The sequence below is a fragment of the Puma concolor genome, chromosome B3, assembly GCF_028749965.1.
Source record: "Puma concolor isolate L17-30 chromosome B3, mPumCon1.1.hap2, whole genome shotgun sequence".
NCBI lineage: Eukaryota > Metazoa > Chordata > Mammalia > Carnivora > Felidae > Puma > Puma concolor.
In genome coordinates this window covers 14,889,456-14,911,370 of record NC_141672.1, presented here as the reverse complement: position 1 = coordinate 14,911,370, position 21,915 = coordinate 14,889,456, and the positions used below count along the sequence as shown (strand labels likewise).

The 21,915-nt window shown below is 47.2% G+C and overlaps 1 protein-coding gene and 1 pseudogene across 1 annotated transcript in view; both read left to right on the top strand.

Moving 5' to 3' along the window:
* The first annotated feature begins 4,768 nt into the window (after positions 1-4,768).
* On the top strand, positions 4,769-5,986 carry LOC112855854 (calcyclin-binding protein pseudogene; annotated as a pseudogene).
* Positions 5,987-11,512: 5,526 nt separating this feature from the next.
* The window catches only part of KCNK13 (potassium two pore domain channel subfamily K member 13), a 108,849-nt gene continuing 98,446 nt past the window's right edge, over positions 11,513-21,915 (top strand). The window contains exons 1-2 of the mRNA XM_086709031.1: positions 11,513-11,833; positions 12,249-13,308. Of these exons, the coding sequence (XP_086565157.1) occupies positions 12,969-13,308 (340 nt within the window). The 5' untranslated portion in view covers positions 11,513-11,833; positions 12,249-12,968. The remainder of the gene's footprint in view (positions 11,834-12,248; positions 13,309-21,915) is intronic.

Genomic DNA, 21,915 nt, shown 5'->3' with positions numbered 1-21,915 from the left:
GGGGGCTAATACCTACCCTTCCTGCCTCGTGGGATTGTTTTAAGAATCAAATGAGACGGTGCTCTTAAACACCGGCAAGAACCCCACATATCTAAGTTGTAATGATTCTTATTCTCAAAAGTGCTGAGAACTGGCGATCTCTCTCCGGAGCATTTAGAGGATGGTAATTCAAGTGTAGAAAACAAAAACCACGCCCTTGGGAAAATTAGCATTTTCCCACAAATACGGAGTTTTTTCATGTTTATTTTGAGAGGGAGTGTGCATGCGAGCGGGGTTGGGGCAGAGAGAGATGGAAAGTGGGAGTCCTAAGTAGGCTCTGTGCTCAGCGCGGGGGGGGGGGGGGGGGGAGGGGGGGCACAATCTCAAGAGTCTGATGCATAACCCACTGGGCCACCTAGGTGCCCAAACAAATACTGCTTCTCAACTACTAAATGCAAGTTATTTCTGGAAGACAAGTAGATTTGGGTCTTGGCTGCAGCAGGGTAACCATCAGGCCTCTGGATTCCACAGGAAGGGGACTCTGTTCACAAGGAAATCTGCATCCCTGGACCTAGTCTCTCAAACACCCTAAACAACTCCACAGAACTGATCTGTGTACTTCTGCCCTAAAAGTACTGTATCCATGTGGCCTGCTGCCTGTTGTGTGGACTGAGGGTGTCACTGAGGAGTCCATGTTAATGTGAACCCCAAGGGTGAGTTGACACTTCGCCCATGGAGGAAGTACATTTTACAAATGAAGAAACAGGTTCTGATAGGTATGGGCTCCTGCCCCCTGAACTCCTCTGATGCCGTAACAGGCTCAAGAGATGGGCATCATCAATTGTGCTTGGACTGGTAGAATCCACCTTTAGGTAGGAGAATGGATTGTGTGGTCTCATTGAGCCACTCAGCACCTTTCTAGAGATAGCCTGGGGACACTTCTGAAGAGCCCCAGCCTGAGCCCCGGCTCCACTTTTCCATTATTTTCTTCTCTGGTCCTCCCGGACATGTATGGCCACGGATGGCCTCTCTTCCTGCTAATTCCTATTCTTGGAGTGGAACCCTGGTTCCCACTCAGAGCAGAAGTGGGTGGCCTTAAAAATGAGAGTAGGAAGGGCGCCTCGGTGTCTCAGTCTGTTAAGTGCCCTACTGCATCTCAGGTCATGATTTCACAGTTCATGAGTTGGAGCCCTGCATTGGGCTCTCCCCTGTCTGCACTGTGCCCGCTTTGGATCCTCAGTCCCCTTCTCTTTCTGCCCCCCCCCCGCCCCTCCCCCCTTTGCACGCATGTGCTCTCTCTCAAAAATAAGTAAATCTTAAAAAAAGAGTGCAGGAATGAGGAGAGAGGATTGGCTGCATGACAGAACTTTTGGAGCAACAGAAATACTTCTATCATGATTGTGGCATTGGTTACATTTTACAAAACCCCTTGAATTTATACACCAAATTGGTAACTTTTCTTGTAAGTTACAGCTCAATAAAATGGATTTTTAAAACTCAGAGAATGCACAGTCCAGATATCCATTCATTGTATATAAATTTTACATTAAAAAAAACTAAACTGAATTCTAGTTAATAATACCTATGGCTGAAGGATTTAGGGACAAGTACTAATGGCTGAAGTTTACTTTGAAATGTATAGAAATAAGGTGTATTTATGGATACAGTTATGATAAAGTCTAGGAAATTTTTTTTTCAACGTTTATTTATTTTTGGGACAGAGAGAGACAGAGCATGAACAGGGGAGGGGCAGAGAGAGAGGGAGACACAGAATCCGAAACAGGCTCCAGGCTCTGAGCCATCAGCCCAGAGCCCGATGCGGGGCTCGAACTCACGGACCGCGAGATCGTGACCTGGCTGAAGTCGGACGCTTAACCGACTGCGCCACCCAGGCGCCCCAAAGTCTAGGAAATTTTAATTGTACAATTTAGGTTACCACTATAAATTTCTTGTACTTTTGGCGTGTGCTTCAAAATTTCATTAAAAAAATGTTTTGGGCTGGGTGGTTGTACCTGGGTGGCTCAGTCAGTTAAGTGTCCGATTCTTGATATCGGCTCAGGTCATGACCACAGGGTCCTGTGATTGAGCCCTGAGTCAGGCTCCGTGCTGAGCGTGGAATCTGCTTAAGAAGCCCTCGCTCTCTCCTTCTGCTCCTCTCCCCCACTTGTGCTCTCTCTAAAAAAAACAAAAATAAAAATGTTGTGGGAGAAAACAGATAACTTCAGGTTGTTGGCAGGGCCGAATATCTCCAGTTGAACCACCTCTTTCAGAAGTAAACAACATAAGCTCTGGGGGGGAAAAAGTCTTTAAAAACCAGCGGCTCAAGGGACTGAAAGCAGGCAGAAACTGATGGCGAGTCAACAACTGGAAGAAAGGCACCATGCGAGGTGAGTTTCCTGTTTTTGTTTGTTTTTATTTATTTTTTAACCACTTTGGGCCTGAGGTCAGCTCTCAGTCTGCACCATGCAAGGCATGTAAACATCCAGTGGAAATCTATAGTCTTGCTGCCTGGAAGACCCAGAGTACAGGGCTTGGAGCAACCATAGTCTCTGAGCAGGAAGAGGGAAACAACAGAAAAGAGCCAGAGAGAGGATTCCCAAATTCTGTGTATCTGGCTGACCAGTGAACTGTTCATGCACAGCCAAGGCTAAAATAACTGAACCAAAACTTGAGCTATTTCCCATCGCAAGGGGAGACATTTTGCAATTGAGTTCAGCCAAGTTAACTGAATAATTATTATTTTCAGAGGAACATAACAGAATTCAGAGTTTCTTCAGCTTATCGTAAATTATACATCAGTTAACAATTCTTAGCATATGATCCAAATCAATACATAATAAAAACACATGGCTCATTCTCAGAAGACAGGCAAAGGAGACCTACCCAGAAATTGTAGTCAAAGATTTTTAAATTTTTTTTTTCCAACGTTTTTTATTTATTTTTGGGACAGAGAGAGACAGAGCATGAACGGGGGAGGGGCAGAGAGAGAGGGAGACACAGAATCGGAAACAGGCTCCAGGCTCCGAGCCATCAGCCCAGAGCCCGACGCGGGGCTCGAACTCACGGACCGCGAGATCGTGACCTGGCTGAAGTCGGACGCTCAACCGACTGCGCCACCCAGGCGCCCCAAGATTTTTAAAACAGCTAATAAAATTGTGTTCAGGAGTGTAAAAAAAAAAAAAACCACGTTGAATGAAAAGATAGCAAATCTCAGCAGAGTGATCATTTTTAGAGAATTGGATGGAAACTTTAGAACTGGAAACTATCATATCTGTGTAGTGGGGGGAGGGGAGCGGATCCCCCCTGTGCGCTCACATGACTACCACACTCAAAACACTTGTGCTCAGCAGATGTGTGCAGGTGTTTCCCATGTCAAGCAATTCTGAGATGCCAGCCAGGTGTCCTCCGGCTGAAATTCTGATGCTGTCTACTGGATGTGCCGTCAGATCTCACAGGGACAGGGCTCAGTCCCACAAGACTGCCCACCCCCCTCCAATGCCAGGTGCAAGTCTAGGTTGTCAACTGTACTTCTGGCTCCTCTGTCCTCTGTTATAAATCTGAGGTTCCCATTACCCTTCCTCAGGTTTAATTAATTTTCTAGAGCAGCTCACAGGGCTCAAGGGAACACTTCCTGCAAGTTTGTTCAAGGAATGATAAAGGACACAGGTGCACAGCCAGGTGAAGCCGTATCTAGGGTGAGATCTGGAAGGGTCCTGAGCGCAGGAGTACCTGTCCCTGTGCAGTTTGGGTGCATCACCCTCCCTGTGTGATGTGTTCACCAACCTGGAAGCTCCCCAAACCCTGGAGTATTGGGGTTTTATGGAGGCTGCCTCACAGAGGCACGATCAATCATAAATTCCATTTCCAGCCCCACATCCCCACCCTGTAGAATGGCGGGGGTGGGGGGGGGGTGCGGTGCTGAAAGTTCCAAGTTTCTAATCACAATTTGGTCTTTCTGGTGACCAGCCCCAGTCCACAAACCCACCCAGAACCACCCCATTAGAACATAAGATGTTCCTAGTGCCCTGACCACTTAGGAATTTACAAGGGTTTCAGGAACTGGGGGCATGAACCAATCTGTGCATTTTCTGTTTTCTCACAATCTGAAATTAAAAGTTTCAGTAGATGGGCTTAAAAGCAGAATGGAGATGACAGAGGGGTCAGGGAACTTGAAGACAGAAATTACCCAATCTGAAGAACCAAAAAAAATAAATAAAAGCTGAAAATCGGGGGCGGGTGGGAATTAGACACTTGTGGGATAACATCTAACTGTTTAACTTCGATGGGGCTGGAATCCTAGGAGATGAACTATGGGGCAGAGAAGCTATTTAAAGCAATAATGGCTAAAATTTGGTGAGACACAAATGCACAGATTCAAGAAGTTCAGTGCATAAGCAACAAGGTAACACACAGAAAACCCCACTGGGTGCCTCCTACTGAAACTAGTGAAGACAAAGACAAAATCTTGAAAGCAGCCAGCAGGAACAGGAACAGTGACCTGACAGCCGAGCTCTCCTCAGGCACAGGAGGCCAGAAGACAACATGAAATGTTTCCAACGCGCAGAAGGAAAGGTAACCTCGGCAATTTATATCCTATCCAGAGGAAATATCCTTCAGGAATGAAGACAAACAACCACATTATCAGATGAAAGAAAATTAAGAGAATTAGCAGACCTGCACTGCAAGAAATGCTATGGTTCATTCTCCAGGCTGAAGGAAGAACATACCATAGAGAAGCTCAAGTATTCAGGAGTGACGGAAAATCATCAGAAAGAACAAATATCAGGGCGCCTGGGTGGCTCAGTCGGTTAAGCGGCCGGCTTGGGCTCAGGTCATGATCTCACTATTGGAGAGTTCGAGCCCCGCCTTGGGCTCTGTGCTGACAGCTCAGAGCCTGGAACCTGCTTCGGATTCTGTGTCTCCCTGTCTCCCTGCCCCTCCCTTCCTCCCAATCTCTCTTAAAAATAAAAACATTAAAAAAAGAAAAGAGCAAATATCTGCACAAATATAAAAGACTTTTTTTTCCTCTTAAGAAATCTATATTGAGGAGGCAGGCTGGGCCTCACACTAGGTGGGTCTGCACCCGGTGAGTGCGCTCCACATCCCCGTTCTCTCCCCTGTGCAGCTGCAGCACTGGCCTCGTGGGACCACAGTTTCAGCTTCCAAAGAGACTCCGACCACTCTCCCCCCTCCCCCACCCCGCCCCACTATACCAGCCAGAGGACAGGAAGCTTCTTTAAATCAATGCTGATTGCAGAAACCGAGGGTCACTCCATTGCAGATGGAAGTTGGAAGCTTCAGAAAGATCTAGAAGAGGTGAAGGTACTGCTGAAAAAGGCCACTAGAAAAAGAGTACGTGCTACCCTTACAACTGAAAAATCCAAGATTGAGAAAGAAACCAAGAACATGATGCAGTAGGAATCAGAGAAAAGCAGAACTTCTTGACAATGGAAAGCCAGCTGCCGTGGTTGCTCCCATTACACGGGGATATACGGTGAAAATCGGCAATGACTGATGAGGTTGGGCAGATAAGGTAATGTAGATTTTCACAGACGTCACCAGAGTTCACCAGCTCATCACTGAGAATGTGCGGGTGCATTTCACAGAGAGGCCATTTGATCTTTTGGTAAAGAATCTAAATGAGAAGAGTTACTCCATGACTGTGAATAATCTCTTGAAACCCATCTCTGTGGAAGGTGCTTCAAAAAAAAGTCAAGACTGTACAGTCCTCACCTTCTGTATAAAGGAAGCACAAAGCATGCAGTGGGCCTACTTGACTCGGGCTGAGAAAGGACACAAAGAAAAAGAAAAGCCCTCCTGTGACACTGAAACAGATCCTGGTGAGGGACTGATGAACATTCTCCAGAAAATGTATGAAGATGGAGATGGGTACAATCAAGAGAGAAGCACGCCAAAGGAGACACTGAATTTTGAGCCTTTAAAGTCCTCTTGGGAACTGTGATATGGAAATACTGATGTTTCCAATAAGGCACTGCTGGTGAGCTGCACAGAGGATTTATTTAAATAAAATATGCTTATTAAACACTTCCTCCAAAGATGGTTTCCTTGGTAATCTGGGTATTTTGTTCAAGGACAATATTGCACTCTTGGTGAGAAATGTAAAAACTGCAAGTCTTGTCTAACGATAAAGCCACATTGTGTGTATTTTTTGTTCAGCTAGGAGGTAGAAAATAAGTTATTGTTTGCCTATAAATTCCTGACGTCAATTTAGACCAATGTAAGAATGAATAAATATAAAATCTGAATTTTTGCATAAAAATGTATATTGTTATTTAAGCAAAAAATTGTATTGTGAGGTTTTAGCATATGGAGATGTGATTTGAATAACAACCACAGTAAACATTGGGAAGAGGGTGGGATATGAACCTGTACAGTTGCAAGGTTTCTATATCTTACACTAAGTTGTACAATAGTAACTCTTAGAGGACCAAGAAAAGCTACTTCCTAGAGTAAACACTTAAAAATAATGCCAAGGCATAGAGCTAAAAAGTCAAGAGATAAAATGGAATTCTAAAAAATATTCAGTTAATCCAAAAGAAGATGGGAAAGGAGGATCAAAAACCAATGGGGACAAACAAAACTAATAGTAAATGGTAGACTTGAATCCAGTCCCATAAATCACGACATTAATATAAATGGGCTCAACCTATGTTGTCTAAGATGATAGCAACTACCCACATGTAATATTTCAACTTAAATTATTAACATTAAAAATGTAGTTCCTCAGTGGCACTCAAATTCTCAATAGTCACCACCATATCAGACTACTATATTGAACAGCACAAATATTTACAAAATATTTCCATCATTACAGAAATTCTTTTGAACATCATTGATCTAATCAATCCAGTTCAAAAGTGTAGATTGTCAGACCTAACCAAAAATAAAACCAGACCAATCAAACAAACCTCAACGATATGCTGTTCACAACTAATCCACTTTAAATACATAAAGAAACAGGATAAAAGTAAATGGAAAAGATACCACACAAATGCTAAGTACAAAAAGCCTGTGGTGACAGATTAATATCAGATCAAGTAAACTTGAATGTAAAGGGTATTACCAGAGATAGAGACATTTCATAAAAATAAAAGGGTTACTATATCGGTAAGATGTGATAATTATAAATGCTTATACTTAATAACAGAGCTTCAAAGTATATAAAATAAAAAACTGGCATAATTAGAGGGAGAAATAGACAATTCCACAATCACGGGTTGGTGATTTTAATACTCATCTCTCACCAATCAATAGAATAACTAGAACAAACATCAGTAAAGACTGAAGATCTGAAAAACACTGTCAACTACCTAGACCTAATTGACATTTATAGAATCTACACTATACCCAACAACTGTAGAATACATATTCTTTTCAAGTGCATATGGCATGTTCACTAAGATAGATCATATGTTGGACCATAAAGCAATAAGTTTAAAAAGATTGAAACATGTTGAATATGATTCTCTGACCACAGTGAAAATATTAGAAATAAACGATTTGTCTTAAAAAAAAAACACACCCAGATATTTGGAAATTAAGCAACACACTTCTAAATAACTCATGGGTCAAAGAAGAAATACTAGAAAATATTTTGAACAAATTTATATGAAAATACAACCTACCAAAAATTTTAGGGTACAGCTAGCACAGGGCTAACAGGAAAATATAACTTTAAAATGCTAATATTACAAAAGAGGAAAGATCTAAAATCAGTGACTCAAGCATCTACCGTAAGAAGCCAGGAAAAAGTAGCAAAGTGAACCCAGAACAAGTACAAGAGTGAAAATAAGAGTAGGAACCCCAAGTGGAAGTTATCCCAGAAATGCAAGCTTGGCTTAACATCAGAAAATTAATGAAATTACACATTAACAGAATAAAGAAGACTATGATCATTGCAAAAGATGCAGAGAAAACATTGGGCAAAATTCAGCCCTCACTTATGATAAAAAAAAAAAAAAAAAAACCTCCCAGAAAACTAGAAATAAAAGGAAACTTAACCTGTTAAAGAATATCTATGAAAAACCCACAGTTAACATTCTATTTAACAGTGAAAAACTGAAAGCGTTCCCTTAAGATCATGAACAAGATAAGGATATCTCCTTCCACCTCTCCTCTTCACCATTATACTTAGGTCCTAACCATTGCAGTAAGACAAGAAAAATAAATCTCAGAAAAGAAGAAGCAAAACTCTATTTCTTTTTTTTTTTTTTTTTTTTTTTTAATTTTTTTTTTTTTTTTCAACGTTTATTTATTTTTGGGACAGAGAGAGACAGAGCATGAACGGGGGAGGGGCAGAGAGAGAGGGAGACACAGAATCGGAAACAGGCTCCAGGCTCCGAGCCATCAGCCCAGAGCCCGACGCGGGGCTCGAACTCACGGACCGCGAGATCGTGACCTGGCTGAAGTCGGACGCTTAACCGACTGCGCCACCCAGGCGCCCCCTTTTTTTTTTTTTCAACGTTTATTTATTTTTGGGACAGAGAGAGACAGAGCATGAACGGGGGAGGGGCAGAGAGAGAGGGAGACACAGAATCGGAAACAGGCTCCAGGCTCTGAGCCATCAGCCCAGAGCCCGACGCGGGGCTCGAACTCACGGACCGCGAGATCGTGACCTGGCTGAAGTCGGACGCTTAACTGACTGCACCACCCAGGTGCCCCGCAAAACTCTATTTCAAATGGCATGATTATATGGAAAATCCTAAAGGAATTAACTATAAGTGAATTCACTAAGGTTGCAGGAACCAAGTTAATTTGCATTAAATGTTTATATACTACAGCAGACAGCTGGAAAATGAAATCTTGGTATTTATGATAGCATGAAAACACCTAAAATACTTTACAGTGAATTTACAAAAAGTGTGCAAGACTTCTACATGAAAACTACCCAAAAGACTGAAGTAAATAGAGGAATAAACCTCATTCATTAAGTAAAAGGTCAGTACTCCCCAGGATAGTTTCAACACAATTCTGATGAAGATCCCATAAGGCTTTTTCTGATGAAATTAAGAAGCTGGTTCTATAATTTTTACAAAAATGTAGAGGTCTTGTAATATCCGAAGAAAATCTTAATAAAGAACACAGTTGGAGGGTTCACACTTCCTGACTTTATGACCTACTGTAAAGCTACAAGCAATCTAAATACTGTAGCATTAGCATAAAGAGGGATGAAAAATGAACAAGATGCAGATTTCTGAAATAAATTCACACTTGTTTTTTTCAGCAAATGGCACTGGAATAACTGGATATCCATATAGATAGAATGAACCTTAATTCTTGCCTCACACAATATAGAAACAAAATGGATCATAATCTGATTATAAAAGCTAAAACTATAATATTTCTGGGAGGAAAAATCCATGAAACCTATACACCCTTGAGGGAAGTGATGATTTCTTAATATAAAAAGAGCACCAAACATAAAAGAAATGATTGATAAATTGGATTCCACCAAAATTAAAAACATACCATCAGAAAACATCATTAAGGAAATAAACAGGCAAGCCATGGACTGACAAAATATTTGCAAGATGGGTATCTGAGGAGCCCCTGGGTGGCTAAGTGGGTTGACCAGGTCTTAATCTTAGGGTCTTGAGTTCAAGACCCATGTTGGGCTCCTCACTGGATGTGAAGCTACTAAAAAAAAAAAAAAAAAAAAGGTGTCTGAGAAAAGACTGATCTCCTACATATATATAAGGAATCCCTACACCTCAACAATAAAAAAGAGAAATCCATTTTTAAACAGATATTCAACAGATAACTTACAATATTTCAAGAAATATTTTCAGCATTAATATTCAACAGATAATTTACAAAGGCAGATATGCAAATGGCCATAAACACATTAAGAGAGCAGGCAAATGCAAATTACACCACAATGAGAGAGCACCGCACACCCACCAGTATGTTTAAAATCACAATGACTGATCCTGCCAAATGTTTACAAGGATATGGAACATATGGAACTATTGTGCATTGTTGGTTAGTACAGCTACTTTGGAAAAATGTTAAGCAGTTTCATATAAAACGACACACCTCCCCTATGACCCAGCAGTTCCACTCCTAGGTATTTACCTAAGAGATACAAAAACGGATCCACAAAAATTTGTACCAGAATGTTCCTAACAGTTTTAGGATAGCCAAGAAATTCTAATAGCCCCGGTTTCTATCAATAGGGGTATGAATATTCAAACAATAAAAATATTAGCAAGAAAAAGGAATAAATGACTGAGACATATATCATGGGAAGATCTCAAAAATAATAATAATAATGCTTTACGTAAAAGTATGGAAAGGTAGGATTCCATTTATAAATTTTCTTTTAATGTTTATTCATTTTCGAGAGACCGAGAGAGACAGAGGATGAGCGGGGAAGGGGCAGAGAGAAAGGGAGACACAGAATCCAAGGCAGGCTCCAAGCTCTGAGCTGTCAGCACAGAGCCCGACGCGGGGCTCGAGCTCACCAACTGTCCAAAGTCGGAGGCTCAACAGACTGAGCCACCCAGGCACCCCGGTAGGATTTCATTTATATGAAGATCTAGAACAAGCAAAACTGAGTTCCATGAAGGCAAAACCAGTCCATGGTAGGGGGGGGGGGGGGGAAAGAACAGTGATTTCTTCTGGAGGAATGTGGGTGGGGATTTGCTGAGAAAGAGCATATGGGGAACACTGACCTGTTGGTGACACTTGGTTGATAGGTTGGACAGACAGCTGTTTAATTTGAGCAGGTGTATGCATTTGTCAGAACTCATCTAACAGTACACTTAAGATCTGTGCATTTCACTGTATGTAAGTTTTACCCCACGAGAAAAAAAAAATCTGTAAATATTGAACTCTCCTTAATGATATGTAGGGAAAGGTACTGGCCAGCGTGGGGAGGTGGTTGCACGGACGTCTACAACTTACTGTGAAATGCATCCGAACGAGGTGGGTTGAAGGATAGAAAGAGGAATGGGTAAATGATAAATCAAGTATAGTAAAACGTTCATTGTAAGAATCTAGGTGGTGGGTATATAAAAATCCTTTCAACCTTATGTTTGAAATTTTTCATAGTAAAATAGGGACGGGAGTAATTGCCGGACTTTACTCCTGGTTGTATACATGTCTCCATACTCACTACCACCTAAAGCTCTTGCCCCCAATAAGTTAAATAAAACAAGGGCATTCAGGAGTCGGTAACGGAACTGAGGGGATGGCAGATGTATTGGAATCCGGAGCTCTGTGTTTATTCTCTGCTCCTGGAGAGTTTAAGTGGGTGATGGGCGGGATCTGAGCTTGGGACTACTTTCTCGGGAGGCAGGGAACTTCTACTTAGTTCGAAGATGCCCACGCGTCCATTCCTCTCTGTATCCGTATTCACTCCCACATGCCAAGGGCTGGTGTTTCCGGAGGGGCAGTGTGTGGCTGAGTACACAGGTGTGGGCGAGACGTGTCTGGAGGAGACGGAGCGCCCCCTTCTGGCCCAAAAGGGGCCCACTCAAGCCCGCAAAGCACCCAACGTACCTCTTCAGCACCCACTCCCCGGATCTGCGCGCCCGGGGTGGGAGCGCTGCAGCCCCCGGGTGGGTGGGCCCGCCCAGAGCCCGCACCTGCGGTCGGAGACCAGGGAAGGGAGAGGCCCGGCGCGGCCGGGAGGCGGAGGCCGGGGTGGAGACGCTGCCGCCCGCAGCCGCGTGGCTCCACCTGTTGCAGCGTCGGAGCGAGCCAGCCAGGCAGGGCAGTGCCCGGCGTGGACCTCTGCTCCCAGCGCCGTTCTGCAGAGCAGAGCCGCGCCGAAGAGGGGACCTGAGGACAGTCCCGACAGAGCGGCGCGGATGGGGGCTCTCCCCGGGAGGTGAGAGTCCAGCTCAGAGGCTGTGCCGGCGTCCCCTGAAAGGCGAGGTCTCGGGGAGGGAGCCCCTGGCCCGTTTGCTGGGGAGCCTCGCCGCTGCTCTGCATGGGGTGGGGGGAGAACGCTCTGCGCTGCGCCCCGGCAGCACAAAATCTCTGGCGCTCACTGAGGCGGCCAAGGCCGGATGGAGAGGGTGGAACTCTCCAGCCTCCGGTCCTCGGCCCCCTCTCCGGGAGCTGGGGCTGGCTAGGGACGCGCGCTTCACACCGGCGGAGCGGACACGTGGGATCGGAAGACGCCCCCGCGCCGGACCCAAGGGCGCATGGCTCGGGCAAGGAGAGGGAGGCTGCCCGGGGGAGATGCCCCTAACTTCCCTGGTCCGCTCATTCCAACCTCCCTTTCTGGTCTCCTCCTCCAGCCCGTCCGCCCGCCGGATGCCGCGCAGCGTGGGGGCCCGGCGCGGCGTAGGAACCCGTGGACCCCGCTCCGCGCAGTCCCTGGGGGTGCGCCCGCCGGGAACCTGCTCCGGTCTCTAAGCCCCGGCGGCCGGTGGGTAACTACCCAGAGGCCTGAGTCCCCGCGCCACGCAGCGACTGGCACGCAGCACCACGGATCCATCTGGGGAGGCACCACCGGCGCCGGCACACTGCCACCCCGCGCCCTGGCCGTCGGCGGCTTGAGAAGCGATGGTTGAAGCGACGGAGACCGCCGGCCCCGAGACCTTCGCCTCGGGAGAAATTCAAGTCCGCCCCAACTTGCGCTGAGGACGCGCCACGCCCCCTCCCCAATCCAAGCCGAGCTGGGCGCGCGTCGGGTGGAAACAGCGCCCGCGTCCTCGTGCCAAGAAGAAGCGGACTGTGCCCCGGGTCACTCGGACCTTGAGCGTTTAGAACTCCAAGGCGTGTGGGGACGGAGGCGACAAAGCGGATTTGAAACCAGGAGTCGAGGCGGACGTGGGGAGCTGGTGCAGCAGCAGCGGCCGACGAGGCGGCGGCCTGGGGGAGCGCCCAGCGGTCATGGGCGAGCCGGCCGTCGGGCGTCCGGGGGCGGGCTGAGCCGCGAGCTCCCGGGCGGCCCGGGCGAGAGTCGGCCCGCGGCCACGGCCGCCCAGCGCGGGACTGCCCCCGGGGCCCCGGCCATGGCTGGCCGGGGTTGCGGCTGCAGCTGCGGCCCGGGCCACCTGAACGAGGACAACGCGCGCTTCCTGCTGCTCGCCGCGCTCATCGTGCTCTACCTGCTGGGCGGCGCCGCCGTCTTCTCGGCGCTGGAGCTGGCGCACGAGCGCCAGGCCAAGCAGCGCTGGGAGGAGCGCCTGGCCAACTTCAGCCGCCGCCACAACCTGAGCCGCGAGGAGCTGCGCGGCTTCCTCCGCCACTACGAGGAGGCCACCGAGGCCGGCATCCGCGTGGACAGCGCCCGGCCGCGCTGGGACTTCACCGGCGCCTTCTACTTCGTGGGCACCGTCGTGTCCACCATAGGTAAGTGGGCGTCGCTGGGGGGCGGAGGGGCGGCCGGCCCCGCTGGCATTTTCCCCGCCTGGCCGCTTCGCGGTCTTGGCGTCTTCCGCCTCCGCGCTCAGCCCGGCTGCACAGATGTGAGCTGTTGCCTGATCAACAGGTGGTGTTGCCTCCCGGCTTCTCCGAATGTGCTCCCCAGAGCACCTGCAGCCGCATCACCTGGGAGATGGTTAGAAATGCGGTCTCAGCCCCTCCCCAGACCTCCTGAGTCGGGGCCTGCTTATTAGCACAGTTCGCGGGGTGGGGGAGGTTGAATGATTCTTGAATTGCTCTGAAGAAGGGTTTTCAGCCTAGGTGAGGAAACCGAGCTTGAATCCCTGTGATTTTAGGGGGAAAGCTTACAAATCGGAACAGGAACCTAGCAACATGTATTGCCTTAGGACTCTGCGTGAGGCAAGGGTTAGTTGGGGGGGGGGGGCACGAAATTAAAAAGATTGTCCGTGGCTTCACACTCACAGAGAGAAGAATGGGACTGACTACCAAATGGGAACCAGGGAGGCAAAAGTGCTAATGACGATGGGAAGGAAGGGGGCGGGGTGACCTTCGGGTTGAACCAGTTAGTGTTAGGTATGGTTTGGAGACTGAAGCGTTTTTGCACAATAGAGGAGAAGAGAATTGCATTCGGGGGTTGCCCCATGAGCTACCTGATCTATATGGAGCAGTGGAAGGAAGGTCTCCTGGCTACAGGCATGAAGGGGGACCTTGACTGCCAAACTGAGGAGCTAGAACTTATCTAGAGGCAATTGGGAGCCATTGAGAGTTTTTGAGCAAGAGTGTGACAGGGCTATGGTCGGTTATGCCTTTATTCTCAGCAGAAGGAAAACGTTGGGCGTCTTTGTACCGCATCTCTGAAGACTGTTCACCTTTGAAGCATAATCGAGCGCGAAGGGGGTTGGGGAAGATGGTATCGAAATTCTGAGGAAAGGAGGGAGCTGAAGCGGATGAGGGGCTTTGAAAGATGACCCGCAAAGGCGGTAGCTGCCAGCCGCCAGAGCCTGGGGAACAGCAGCAGGGTGCGTCGAGTGCTCTGTGGCTCTGGACCCTGTGCCGGGGAGGAGAGCTTGTCAGTGAGGCGGGGTGATAAGTAAGGCAAACTTGCTGGGAGCTCCCACGCATGGTTGTCTTAGGTCGATGTTCTGCCAGGAGCGGGAGCACAAGGTATAACAGATCAGCCTCAGCCCTGATTAGTCCAGAAAGATTTCCCAGGGTTAGTCTAGAAAAGCCCAGGGTTTCAGCTGGGGAGTAGGAGGCAGGCCGGGGAGGATTGGCAGGGTGAGGGACACACGGGCTCTCTCTGAAGCACTTTGTGCTACACTGTCCCGCTCATAATCCCAGGCCCCTTCCACACCGGGCCCCTGCCCATCAGCAAGGACGTATGACACCACAGCTACAGGGTAGCAAGACATAACTCTGGTAGCATTCTCTGTGATGATTAAAACACGTGCCCCCGGGGCGGGGGGCGGATAGAGAGTACAAGTCATCACGGCTCTCTGTCCCAGCCCACAATCTCTGCCGGGCTCTCGTCACAGAATTCCCTAAATCCCCCAGTGTGTCAACTCCTTTGTCTCTGAAGGTGGTTCCAGAATTTCTGCGTAGAGAGGACTTGGGGTGAACAACCCGGCCGAGAAGTATTACTGTGGAGCTGACCTTGACTCTGTGTCCGCATAGCTAGTGCGGTGTTTTTATTCAGACTGACTATTCATTTGGGATGGCTTGGGGAGAGATTGGGGAGCTAAATCCACCCCACGCACCACAAGCCACCCCTTGGCGCTCCCCAGGGACATAGAGATAGGAAGGAGCAGCTTGTATGTATAGACTGGTGAACGTTGGTGCCTTCGAAACTGAGAATGTCACGGACAGGTGGGCAGGTACGGACACAGGCTCTTGAGGGGCAATGACACAATGGAGCCTGTTGGAGCAGAAGGAAAACTGGACCAGGAGTCTGGAGTTGGAGCCATGGGTCCCGCCTCTTGGGCAAGTTTCTTACCCATTCTGAGCCCCATGCTTCTCACCTGAGACATCTACAAAGTGGCCACCTTGGCATTGGCACATGTTAGCCATTGAGTAAATATTAGTTTCCGTCTCCTGCCCACTCCCTCTCCCTAACCCTGATCCTCCTGCAAGGGTTCTTAAGGGAGAATGAGCTCATGTAAGCGAATGTTCTTTACAAAGCCTGAAGTATGGGTTTTTTTTGTTTTTTTTTTTTACTTTCTCAATTCTAACATTTCCTCTTAGATTGTTTCATTAATTGCTTTCGTAATTACGGCACCTGCTACCCTTTATTAGGGTACATATTAGGCACATACTGTGATTATTACGTAAATATGTGATGCAGCTAATTACTGCATTACACTTACGCTTAATTTCGATCAACACAATTCCATGAGGCAGGTATGACTATGTCCTCGTTTTACAGACAAGGAGTCTTCACGTTCCTTGTAACATAAAGAAGAAAAAAAGTGAAACCATCGGCAGTGACATCACCCCAAGTTAATCATTGTTAACTGGCGCATTTCTTGCTTTTCGTTTGTCCCGTGCATACACATATGTACATAGGTATTTTTTAAAATTGGGATCCTATTCAGTAAATCTTTTATCTTGTATTTAAGTGTAACATTACATGATGGGGTTTTTTTGGGGGGGTTTGTTTGTTTTCTTGGTCTAAAATAGTTCCACCATGCTTTATTCTGCAAAGACTTTGAAGTATGCAAGAAAGCATACAGTGGAAGAATTTTTAAAAAATGTAAATAAAACTTCAGAACCAGGGTAAAGAAGAACAGAAATATGGAAAGCAAATGGATCTAGGAAAGTTGCTACAGGGGAGCTTTGTCTTCATGTAGGTTCCTTTCAGAAGCAGACACTGAGTCAAGAATTTGAGAGGATCGGCAGGTGCAGGGGACACAGGCAGGTGAAGGAGGAAGTGACCCAGAAAGGGAAGTAAGTCACCGTGGGGTCTGCTGTTAGGGCAGGAACTGTAGTTGGCTACCGACACTCAATCCCAGGTGGAAGCTTGAAACAATGCAAAGCTCGTGGCCCAGAATGACCCTAGGTAAGGGTACCAGGGTATCTCTGTACCCACACCTGTCGGGAATTGGTTAAAGTGGCTTGGAGAGCAGGGAGAGCACAAGAATAATTCCCAGGTAGGGATTTCCCCCACCATCCCAAAGTGGAGCGGTTTTTGCTTTTTTTTTTTTTTTTTTGATGTTTTTTTTTTTTACTGAACTGGCGTAAAAAGATGAAACAATTAGCATTTCCTAAAGTAAAAACCCTCTGGTTTCTTTCAGTTAGCAATGACAAGTACTAACGTAGGGCTTTCATAAAAGCAAAGCGGCATAAGGCAGACTTACAGATAATGGGGAAAACCTGTACTCTTGGCCTTTTTTTTTTTTTTTTTTCTTCGTGGGCAGCCCAAGGGCAGTCCTCTGACAAAGATACAGGCGCTGCCCATTTGAAGTCAGGCCTGAGTGCCCAGAAGCGGTAAAGGGGGTCCCAAGAGGTGTGGTCGGGGCATCAACAGTGACTGTTCAAGTTTGAAATCTGGCTGTAAGCTCCCCGGCGGCATCATGATCCATTCTGGAATTCTTATTATCAGAAAACAGGAAGCATCAACCTTGTCCCAACACCTAATCCTCAAAAATGTTTCCCCTGGAGATTTTATATAGGCAACATTGCATGGATAGTGGGTGATGTTCACAAGCAAGCAACGTTTTCCTGAAAATGCAACAGAGGATTTCATGCACCGATTGTCTGAGACCTTTGATTTAAAAGTCAGAGCAGGGGGGCCTGGGTGGCGCAGTCGGTTGAGCGTCCGACTTCAGCCAGGTCACGATCTCGCGGTATGTGAGTTCGAGCCCCGCGTCGGGCTCTGTGCTGACGGCTCAGAGCCTGGAGCCTGTTTCAGATTCTGTGTCTCCCTCTCTCTGACCCTCCCCCGTTCATTCTCTGTCTCTGTCTCAAAAATAAATAAACGTTAAAAAAAATTTTTTTAAAAGAATTATTTATTATAGCCAAAAGGTGGAAACAACCCAAGTGTTTGTCAACAGATGAATGGATAAACACAGTGTGGTAGGAACACACGATGGAATACTATTCAGCCAGGAAAAGAAATGGAATTTTGATGTATGCTACAACACAGGTGGACCTTGAAAACATTATACTTAGTGAAATAAGCCAGACACAGACGGACACATATTATATAATTCCACTCATATGAGGTACCTGGAGTAGGGAAATTCCATAGGAATGGAAGGTAGGACAGAAGTTACCAGAGGCTGGGGGAAGAAGGGAAGGGTTTTTTATGGAGAGGGCCTTTCTGTTGGGGACCATGATGGCTAAAAAACAGAGTGAATATATTTAATGCCATTGGATTATACACTTAAATGAATAGGTAAATATTATGTATGTATGTTTAAAAAGAGCAGACTGGGGCGCCTGGGTGGCTCAGTCGGTTAAGCGTCCGACTTCAGCTCAGGTCACGATCTCGCACTCCGTGAGTTCGAGCCCCGCGTCGGGCTCTGGGCTGATGGCTCAGAGCCTGGAGCCTGTTTCCGATTCTGTGTCTCCCTCTCTCTCTGCCCCTCCCCCGTTCATGCTCTGTCTCTCTCTGTCCCAAAAATAAATAAACGTTGAAAAAAAAAATTAAAAAGAGCAGACTATGAAAACACAACTCGGGGATGTTGATTCTGAAAGAGGCTGGTGATCAGATTGAAACAAGAACGAATCCGAAGTACTCAGAGAAGTAGGGTGACCGTGTATCCTCAACATAATCTTCTATAAATATCTTTTCTCTCGAACAGGCTTTTGTTAGGAGTTTGTGTCTATATTTGCTGTGTATTTATAACTCAGCTTCTCTCCAGAAAGGACTTGAGGTCATTTGCCTATGATATGGTCGGGGTAGGCTTAGGTTTTAGGTTATCCCCAAATCTCAGCAACTTAGCACAACGGGAGTTTACTTCTTATTCTCACCAGGCTCCCTGGGGTGTGGTGACTGCCCAGAGCGGTCCTCTGTGGGCCCCGTGGTCCAGGTTTCTTTTATGTCGTGACTCTTCTTCATTAGCTCACGCTTGCAGGACTGCCCAGGAAGGGGAAGGAAAGGCTGAAGTGTGGAGTACCAGCAACTCGGTGGCCACCACCTGGAAGTGACCCGTTTGATGGGAGTGGGCATACGGTTGAAGACTGACACTTCCCTCCAGGAATCCTTGCTGTTCTGAGAGTGGTTGATGGAACCCGTGGTATCGGCATCATCCCGGACCTTGTTAGAAGTGCACACGAAAGTTTGAGAGCTCTGAGGTCCAGAAGGCTGTGGCTTGGGGATGTTGCTGACTAGGGCAAGGCCCCCTGTGCTTCAGAGCATAGGCAAACTGGTGGCCGGGCTGGAGTGGAGAGGAGGTGAGATGTGCTCGGTTCTTGTCTTGGTGGACCTCCTCACCAGCTGGTAGTTAAGTACGCGAGGAGCAAGCTGATTTAGCCCAGAGCAGCCTGTCCAGATGCAGGGATGCTCTGGCTTGGGCTAAGAAGGGGAACATGGCTTGTGCCCATCTGGGAGGCTCTGGCAGAGACCGGCCAAGCCCTGCTTCCGGGGTGTAACACTCAAGGTAGATTTCCAGATTTGCAACAACAGTCGTATTCATTTTAGTCTAACAGAAATAATTACGCCGGCACCCCTTTCTGGCCCTGGCATCAGCATCTATTAGATTTAGAAACGCTTTTAATTTCTGTGCGGTTTTATACTTCCTTGCGGTGTCTTCCATTGTGGTTGTGCTTAGAAAATACCTTTCCATCCACGAAAGGCTTGTGACAGGCACTCCTATAGCAGCATCCTACAAGGCTCGTGGGGCTCAGGAGCTGGGCTGACAAGTTTGTGATGTGGCCTGGTCAGTATGCAAAGCTACGTGATGCTGAACTGAATTTTGTTTCTGGGATCTGTTTTTTTTTTTTCCCTACATGGGAACAAAGTTGAAGAAAGAGCTTTTGCAATCAAATTATATCCCGTTCAAACAAAATATTGAGAAACACCATTCTGCAGTATAAAGCTATAAACTGACATCATGAACAGGCATTCAGCAAGAATAAAAACATCTCGGGGCGCCTGGGTGGCTCAGTCAGTTAAGCATCTGACTTCGGCTCAGGTCGTGATCTCGGGATTGAGCCCAGCGTCAGGCTCTCTGCTGTCGGCACAGAACCTGCTTTGGATCCTCTGTCCCCCTCTCTCTGTCCCTCCCCACCCCCACCCCCCAGCCTCAAAAATAAATCAACATTAAAACGTTGGGGAGGGGCACCTGGGTGGCTCCGTTGGTTAGGTGTCTGACTCTTGATTTCAGCTCAGGTCGTGATCCCAGGGTTGTAGGATTGAGCCCCATGTCAGGCTCTGTGCGGAGCATGGAGCCTGTTTAGGATTCTCTCTCTCCCTATCTCTGCCCCTCCCCCACTCGCTCTTTGTCTCTCTCTTTCAAAATAAATAAACTTCAAAAAAACAAAACAAAAACAGTAAAAAATTAAAATGTTGGGGAAAGGTACGTCTTAAGGTCACGGAAATAGATCATATTTTATATCTGATTATTTTCCATATAGCCATTTTTTCCCATATGACTTGAGCATATTATTGTAATTTGGTAAAAATGAATCTCATAGAGTTTCTTTGTACACTAAAGATGATTAGTTTTAAGTGCTTATTAAAAACACTTATAGTTCATCTTCCCTGAATGAGCCAGCGAATTCTTCCCCTGTGTTGCCATCGGGAACAAGGGAGGTGGTGTCATGTTAATCATCGTATATGTGTGCTTTAGATTTTTAGGATTTTGGCCCTTTGTGGTGTTTGTGCCATACTTTCCACCCACTTCTGTTTTCTGTTCAGCATCTATTAGATTTAGAAACTTTTAATTTCTGTGCAGTTTTATACTTCCTTGCGGTGTGTTCCATTGTGGTTGTGCTTAGAAAATACCTTTCCATCCAGATCGTATAAGAGGGCTAGTTTCTGTTCAGTACTTTCCCAAGTGCTCCCCACCCCACGCCATAGCAGTAGCTTTCGAAGCGTTTTACTGTATTGTCCCATTGAACAGTGACGGTGCATGGTGACACCTTGTTTAAGGAGTGGTGGTGCCTGGTGACGGGGAAAGAGGGAGCCGGGGGCGTGGCTTAGGCGATTGCATTCACCCAGGATTGATGAGAGGATCATCTCTCTCTCGGGAGCTAGCTTCTAAAACTTCATGAAGAAGCTCACCTGTGAACGCTGTCCGTCCTGTGAACGCTGGGCTGTTTCAGTTATTTGTTTCCTTCTTGGAAAACTTCAGGATCTTGGAATGGGAGCTCTGTTGCAGGACATCCCTCTCGTCTCCCCTGTGCACACGCTGGCTCGTCCACAGACGTGCTAATCTCAGCTGGTTTCACCGAATTCTTCTCCTATGGAGCATGGTGCCTCCTCCATCTTTTGTCCTGGATGCCATCCTGTTCTCTCCCCGCCACCCCCCCCCCCACATAGTTTTCTCCACAAGAGACAGACAGATCTGGCGTGAATGTAACCCAAATAATTCTTGCGCCCCTTGGGGCCCCAAGGGTGGTGTGCCATTCAAAGAAGCATGGTCAATTAGCCCAAAGTAATGAGAAAGTAAATTCAGTTTTTGCTTGCATATCTCCAAAGAATCTTTTTTTTAAAAAAGTGTTTACTTGGGGCGCCTGGGTGGCGCAGTCAGTTAAGCGTCCGACTTCAGCCAGGTCACGATCTCGCGCTCTGTGAGTTCGAGCCCCGCGTCAGGCTCTGGGCTGATGGCTCGGAGCCTGGAGCCTGTTTCCGATTCTGTGTCTCCCTCTCTCTCTGCCCCTCCCCCGTTCATGCTCTGTCTCTCTCTGTCCCAAAAATAATAAACGTTAAAAAAAAAAAATTGTAAAAAAAAAAAAAAAAAGTGTTTACTTTTGAGAGAGAGAGCGAGTGAGCACGGATGCATGCATGCGTGCGCACGCACACCCTGGCACACACCCACCCACAAGTGGGGGAGGGGTAGGAGAGAAGGGGACGGAGCGTCTGAAGCTGGCTCTGAAGAAGGATCTGAAGCGAGCTCTGCACTGAGAGCCCAACGCGGGGCTCGAGCTCACAAACCCTGAGATCATGACCTGAGCCAAAGTCGGACATTTAACCGACTGAGCCACCCAGGCGCCCCTCTCCAAAGAATCTTAGAGTCTCCCATTTATAACAGAGGGATGTTTGGGGCGCCTGGGTGGCTTAGTCCATTAAGTGTCCGACTTCGGCTCAGATCATGATCTCACGTTCTGTGGGTTCAAGCCCCGCGTCGGGCTCTGGGCTGACAGCTCGGAGCCCGGAGCCTGCTTCGGATTCTGTGTCTCCTTCTCTCTCTGCCCCTCCCCTTCTTGTGCTCTGTCTCTCTCTGTCTCTCAAAAAGAAATAAACGTAAATTTAAAAAAAACAGTACTTATAACAGAGGAATGTTCTTTCTCTTCTTAGTCTCCCATATGTCACAGGAGTTCTGCGGCGTCTTATCTCGGATTCTCTCAGCCGGCCTGCCCCTCCCCCCTCCCCCCCCCCCCCCCCCCGCACACCCCTCCTCCATCTCTCTC